The 7,749-nt window shown below is 30.1% G+C and overlaps 1 protein-coding gene across 1 annotated transcript; it reads right to left on the bottom strand.

Moving 5' to 3' along the window:
- Positions 1–4,753: 4,753 nt before the first annotated feature.
- On the bottom strand, positions 4,754–6,697 carry LOC133674228 (zinc finger CCCH domain-containing protein 20-like). Its single transcript, XM_062095256.1, has one exon. It carries the CDS (start codon positions 6,631–6,633, stop codon positions 5,479–5,481), a length of 1,155 nt encoding a protein of 384 aa, XP_061951240.1. The 5' UTR covers positions 6,634–6,697; the 3' UTR covers positions 4,754–5,478.
- Positions 6,698–7,749: the final 1,052 nt, after the last annotated feature.

The raw sequence follows: 7,749 nt of genomic DNA, 5'->3' as shown, positions 1-7,749 counted from the left end.
AATATTAAAGGGGTCATAAACGGTCATATTTAAAACTCAATCTCCTTAGATAAAACTTTCTACATTGTATTTATTCACCGTACTTACTTTCCATATATATGAACAATAATGTATACGTGAATAGATAACTCTGGTGTCATTTTTAAAGAGTATAAATTTATTATTCTCAAATAACATTTTAAGATTTAGAAATTTACCGACTTTGAACCTTTTTAACAATAACTTCAACCTTGAACTTTTTGTCCAAAGCTTTACAAAGTACCTTGCACTTTTGATTAAACCATACATCTTATATTATGTATTGATTAATTTATTTAAAATGTAGTTTTTACATATGAAATCACTATGATTTCATATGTCCAAAGATATCATAATAATGAAATTAGATTCATTATTGAAAACTTTAGTACTTTTTTTCTACAATAACTTAACCAATTTTGAGGTGAGCACATGAATCAATATTTTATGATGTCACCATTTAAAGTTCTAAACTTTTCAAATTTCTCCCTATGCACCTCAAAAGATGGTGAAATCTTTATTACCAAAGTAGTACTTGCCGAAACGGTTGAAAAAACTAATTCTAAATTTAAAAATATTATATAAATTATAAAACAATAGCCAGTAATATTTATAAATAAATATTTTAGCTCCACAATAAGCAAGTAATAAAATAAAAAAATTTAAACAAGCAATTTAATAAAATAAAAATATTTAAATTATGCAAGATAAAATCAACACATTAAAAGCTTAAGTTCTTTTTAACATGCAACATATCATTATAAAATATTTAAGCATGTTAAAAAAAAGCATGATCATTTAAGAAGATAGAATAAAAAAAATAATAATTCATTTTTTGAAAAATATAAATCAATAAAATGTATGGCATGCATCAAAACATCTAAATTGTATGAAAAATAATTTTATCATAATCTTTAATTCCAATTTTCATCATTGCAAAGATTTTTTTTTTCAATGTTCTAAATGTATTAGAATATTGAGCAAAGATGTTTAATTTATCATAACAAGTGCATACAAATCATTAAAAAAAAATTCAAGAAAAGCCTAGAGTGCATATAATTTTAAATCTATAAATATGTAAAAATAAAACTGAAGACAAACATACTTTTAATATAAATAGAATAAAAACAAATGCTAGCATGCATACTAAACATATATTTAAACTTGCAATTAATATATAAAATCAAAGTTCTAGCATGCATACTAATAATAAAAAAAATTATGCATAAATTAAAACTAATAAGAGTACTTACTTGTTGAAGCACTTAAAAATAATGAATCTTTTGTTATTTGTCAATGATGAATTATTTATCCTTAATGTTTTATTGCTCCTCACATGTGAAATTAGAATATTTATAATATGTCTCCCAAGATTTCAATAACATTATCTTGGTTTAGATGCACTTCTAACCAAGGTCTTTAAACCAAAGTAAAATGACTCAATTATCTCTCAAAAAAATTAACCTACACTCTAGATTTTCAAGAGGAAAACCAAAGCATAAAAAGGATAAGAAAAATACTAAAAATTAGGTGAGGAAGAGTATAAAAATCTAGGAAAAAAATGAAACTCTCTTTTCATCTTTTTTTTTATAGTAGATTTTGGAAGTTACAAGTTGAAGAATTAATTATAGTAATAAACAAAATTTTTCATTTTTTAGCAAAATTAGGTTTTTTTTATAGTGAAACTCTCTCCCCTCTAAAATCTTAGGTGTTTTTTTAGCCTAATTTTATTTTTCAACAATCCATTTTATAAACACTAGAAAAGTTATGTTTCTTTGCAATGATGGATAGAGTTCTTAAAAGAGTTTTGGGTTTTACCAAAACATGTCAACCAAGAGTTTTTTGAGATCAATTCTCATTCACCTATAATTTATTTAAATTATATTAATATTTTTTGTTAAAGAGCATATGTTGGAAATTAAATTCCAACAACATTTTAACCTCAAAAGTGAATAGAATTCATTTTTAATTTGGTCTTAAATGTGCCTATCAATCATGTTCTTTAAATAAATTTCCAACAATTTTATCCCAACTATTCTAGTCCAGACCTATGTAACAAACATTTTTTAATTACCAAAGTGTTGTGTTTTTGTTTTTCACTTATATGTGGTCGTGTTATTGAGATATTTATATGATTTTTTTTTTTACTTTTAATCCTTTTAAATTTTATGTATTTTTTCAATAATAAAACTTGTATATTTAAAAATAAAATTTGCATAGTTGACAACAACATAATTTACTAGATTGCACCCTTACTGAGTAATAGCATAACCCTATGCTATTTTCCAAGATCATTTTTTACGTTTTTTACTTTCCCAAAAAAAAATAGAAATGTGCCCTTTTTCAAACAAAAAAAAATGGGGAATGGGTGGGGGGGGGGATTAGATAAAAATTAAAGATTTCTAGTTATGGTATACACTTGTACACGTGCAAGTATAAAAAAATTACCCATAAGGCACATTTACCAAGAAAATATGTGAAAGATAAATTGTCGGGGAAATGCGTAAAATTTACATTTGAAGAAAAAAACACCTCAATCATTTTTTTCAAAACTATTTTTAAATTAGTTTGTGTATATTATTAAAACAAAGTTATTTAACTCTTAAAATATAAAAATAATTAAATGTTTTTTTGACTTATATTGATCATGCTTGATTTATTATTTTTAGTTTAAGAATATACCTTATTTTCTTATTAATGTTTTTCATCCTTTATAGTTTTTTTTTTGTTTTTCTACTTATTAAAAAAATAAGAGATTGAAAAATAACACAAAATTGAATAGATTATAGATTAGATTTAAAATGTAAGAATTAAATATAGAGTTTCAGGATATATATATAAAGACTAATTAATTTAATTTATTAAATCAGAAAACTTAATATATAATTAAATTTCTTGTAACATAAAAAAAAAGTTTCAAATCAAAGTATTGCTATTACTAACATAATTTGAAAAAAATACTTATTTATTTTAATAAAATAATAAAATTTTAACTTGGAGAGAAGAGAGAAAAGAAAATGAAATAATGAGATTTAAAAGATACACCACCGAAAATTTAATGATATTAAAAAAGTTCATGTATCAAACTTTGGTAATTTACTGAAAATGTTCAAATTATGTTATTTTACTCTCTTTTTTTTTAAATAAAAAGGAATCTTAATTGAAACCAAAAACAAGAAGGTCTACAGTCAGGATTGTTCACTTCAAGACAGGTTTTAAGATTTCTATAAATTGATGATCTAGTGGTGGTGGGATGACGGGTGGAAAATTCTTTCGAGACTTCTAGTTATGGTACACGTGCAAGTATAAAAAATTACTCATAAAGCACATTCACCAAGAAAATATGTGAAAGATATCGAGATTTTTAAAACCAAAGAAAAGGGCAAGTTATATTTTAAATTAATTTTTGTGTTTTTTTATTATTTTATATATTAATTTTAAAAAATATTTTTTTAATATATTTTAAAATAAAAAACATTTTAAAAAACAATCACCACAACAATTCTAAACAAACTCTAAATTAAAATTTCAACAAAATTTGAATTTTTTATAATTTTATATCGTTTTGATATGTTAATATAAAAAAATTAAAAAGTTTATTTTAATATATTTTTAAAAATAAAATATTTTTAAAAACAATAATTGCTGTAATCTAAAACTAGCTAGATTTGTTTTGGGAAAAATAACATAACTATGATATTTTAAAAAGTTACCCTAAATTAATTAGAAATGACAGAAATGAAAAAATAAAAGAAAAAAGAAGAGATTATAGAGACATTATATAACTTTTTCTTTTTTTTATTAATATAGATATTCAGGTTAGCTTATATACACCTTAATTAATCCTACGAGTTCTAAAATTAACGAACATGTAAGTTTTTAGTGGTCCTGAAAAGACTCAAACTCGTAACTATTAAGAAATAAATTCAAAATCTGACTCTACCCATCATAGTTTAATAACATTCTGATAGAAAAAATCTAAAAGTGTAACAACTTATATTCAACTGAATTATTTATTGATGGATTGCTAATTTGTCGATTTATTTTTTTTTAAAAGTGTGCTGGCTGACTAGTTTGTTTTTATATTTTAAAAAATATATCAAAATTAATTAATTTTATTTATTTATTTAAATTAATTTTTTAAATATTTTCAGATTATTTTAAAATAATAATATAAAAAATAAAAAAAATATTATTTCAATATATTCATCAAAAAACAATATATTTATCCTACGGCGAAACCGAACACCGGATTTATTTGGCAATGGGCCCTACAGAGACCATAGTTAGTGGCGCCTGTCTTTAGCGTAACTTGTGTCTCCATAACTTTCACATCAACTGAAAGAGAGTCTTTAAATAAATTCGCAAGAGTTAAGCAATTTGGTCTCAATTACAAGTGGCACCGAGGAGATAACTTTAAAGATTTTCTTCAGCAGATAAGGACGGGGTTCTATCTGTTCACAACATCCACGTCAACCATCCAAATCCTATTTGGACATGGCCCGATATGGTTCTTTGAACGTAGAAGATAATGCAATGGGTGACCACCTAATTAATCAAAGCAAGCAATTGATTTCACCTTTAATTTGTCAATAATAATGATGTTGATAAACTCGGACGAAAAGGTCATCTACTGGCTGGGTGGCGGTGGCTCTGCTGCGGCTGCTATGTCATCCATCATCCATCATCCACACTCTAATTCCATGGATATGAAAATCATGTCTTACTCAAGAAAAAATACAAATCAACAGGAATCGTGGTGTAGCCATTGCGTGTTCTTTCCTCATGGCTGACAATACATACGACTCTCTGATTTTCATTGATTTATTCATCCTTTTTATACATGTTACTGAGGTCATCAACAGCAGGGGAAAAACCTGAAACAACATGGAATTTGAAACAAAATCATCCCTTTCCTCTCCTATCACATGAACTCTAGCTGCTGCCCAGATAGAGCCCCCGACCAAACAACACACAACTTCTCCCACCATCATTTTTCTTCCCACGCCACCATATGGTCCAGAAAATCTCCAGTAATTTGGTCTTGAACAGTGCCGAAAAACTGGTAGAAGACAGCAATAAATTTCACTGGATATAACATTACATTGATTAGAATAGTAAACATAGGGCAACTTACAGATATAAAAATAATATCCGGGAAATTAGACAGAATGATAATTCAAAATACAATTCATAAACAGAATGATCAACAAGCCGCTACCCATTCTCCGGCAGCCCCTGGGAAATACTTCATTTTTCTGTATAAGAAAAGGTTTGCATCTTGTCTTTGTTCTCCTCTCGAATGCCACAAAACGGAGAGACTATTGAGATCTCTCTCCCCATCTACAACTTCATATTTACACCAAATCATCAACTTCATATTCACAAAAGTCAGAAGAATCGATGGGCCACAGAATTTGATTAAACCCCATTAACAAAATTAACAAAAATTTGGAAACTTCACTTCACCAACTCGGAAACCCACCCAACATCTGGCCCGGAAACAGCCGACTCAACTCGATCAGGGTCCAGTGAGTTCTCTTTACTCAGCTTTGCATATATCTTCGCCCTCAAATCTCTCCCAGACTCCACCCTCTCCATTGCAGGCTCCTCCTCGCAAGTACTACTATCTCCCCAGATATCCAGCTGGCCAAGTCCAGACCGAGTTGCCATTGTTCTAGTAGGAGTAGAAGGCAGGCTGCAGAACCCGGGTCGCAGCGATGACCCACGTGGCGACCCAAATCTAGACCCAGATTGGACCCCCCAAGAACCAACAGGAGACCCTATTTTCATCTTCCCAAGCTGCAATCCCCGCATAGAAGCAAGTAGCTCACTCATGGAATTAAAAGACCCGGATCCAGACCCGCCAATCACCTGTGGACTGACTGGTGACATCGGTGGCGAATCAGATGGTGGAGAAACTGTCGGAGAAGTCAAAATCGAGGTTGGAGATGAAACAAAAGACCCAGCTTTTGTCAGGTAAGAGTCGAGAGGATGCATAACCAGAGACCCAAAATCAAGTTCCCACGACCCGGATCCATTTCCTTTAGGACTATGCTGAGGAAGGAGCCTAAGCTGTTCGGGAGTGTGAGCAAAAAAGCAAACCCTGCGGCGACAAGCAGGTCCATCCTTACACGGCTGAGTCCTGTAACGGGCAGGATGGAGCCAGCACTCAAAGACACCGTGAGCAAACTCACAAGAATCTCCTTTCTTGCAACCGCCTTTCCGAAATTCAGGGCAGGCCGTTCCAGAGTAATGATACCTTTGTGGGTCCCTTCGCCGAGCTTTCTCTCCAGGATGCGCGTACGGACATTCAGTCCAGTCATGAGACCGACCACGTCCACACCTTCTCACTTTGAACACGTACATACGGAAGTGATCGCATGAGAACGCATCCACTGGTAAGTCTAGCTCGTCTTCAAAGGATGGGTCTGGCTCGTTTGACGGAAGGTAACGGTGAAGTGCCGTCAGGGAGTCGAGCGCATTGAAGTTGGTGAATGGAGAAGAGGGGATTGTTGACGGTGATGGTGATGTTGTTTGGTCATCGTATGGGTCCCATTGAGGGATTTGGACGGTGGGATTTGGATGGTGATGAGGATGTTCTCCGATCATCATGATTTGCACATAGCATGCGGTTATGGAAGCGGGCGTGGGATTGAGGAGTTGAGGAGGACATGGTGAGAGAGGATTATAAACTTGCTTTGTTCAACTATGGTTAGGTAAAATTAACTATGGTTAGGTGTTGATAAATGATTAAATCTACCGTCCTTGTTTTTTTTTTCTTTAACTGTGATTACAGTACAGTGTCTAGATTTGAATAGTGTGAAATGCTTGATGTGAGAGTTTGTGGTCACGGCAATTTTTCCACCGTCGATGTTAATTATAATTGACGGGTCAGGTACAAGTCATTTGTTGGTTAGTGACTGTTGTGAGAAGAGATGTTACAGCCCTGTGATTCTACTATTGCTCACTGTTTGTCGAAACCGATTGCATACTAATTTAGAACCCTTAAATATTTTGAGGTACTTGTCACGTATCGCAGGTAAATCGATGTACATCTCGTGACTGTGGGACCGACTGGACTTTTAGTCAACAAAAATATTTATTGACAAATAGTTGTTTAATTTTTCTAAAGCACGGATATTATAACCAGACTAGGATCGTGAATTTATGGAATTAATTTTAAAAGAAAATTGTTTCAGGTTTTTTTTAAAATAAAATGATGTTAATTTGAATGATTTTTTTAATAATATTAAAATAACATCATCTTAAATAAAAATTTAAAATAAAATTATTAGAATTTACCTCTCGAATTTCATATAAATTTAATTTTGTCAGCTTAATCAATCAAGTTTAATCAAGTGAATTTCCTAACGAAATCAAAATAAAAACAAGCTCAGGATCTAAATTATTAATTTGACCTTTCAAGTTAAATCGGCTTATATTACTGTGCTTTAAAGGCTTAACTAATTAATATGTAACTCTAATAGTTATCTGAGGCTTAAACAAATCTATTTCTTCCCTATTTTGTTTAGTTTAAGTTTTATAATAATTATATAAAAAGAATTTAATATTTATAAATATATTAAGTGAATATGAAATTTGTAACTTTAAAATGTTTTAAAGATAAATGTTAATGTTAACTTTAAAAATACCCTTCCTATATAGAAAAAAAAAATTATATAGAACAAATCTAACAATTTTGAAAACGATAAAACTTTTCTACACTTA

This window comes from Populus nigra, chromosome 15 (assembly GCF_951802175.1).
Source record: "Populus nigra chromosome 15, ddPopNigr1.1, whole genome shotgun sequence".
NCBI classification, from domain to species: domain Eukaryota; kingdom Viridiplantae; phylum Streptophyta; class Magnoliopsida; order Malpighiales; family Salicaceae; genus Populus; species Populus nigra.
The sequence above is the reverse complement of the archived record's forward strand: the minus strand, read 5'-3'. Positions and strand labels throughout refer to the sequence as shown.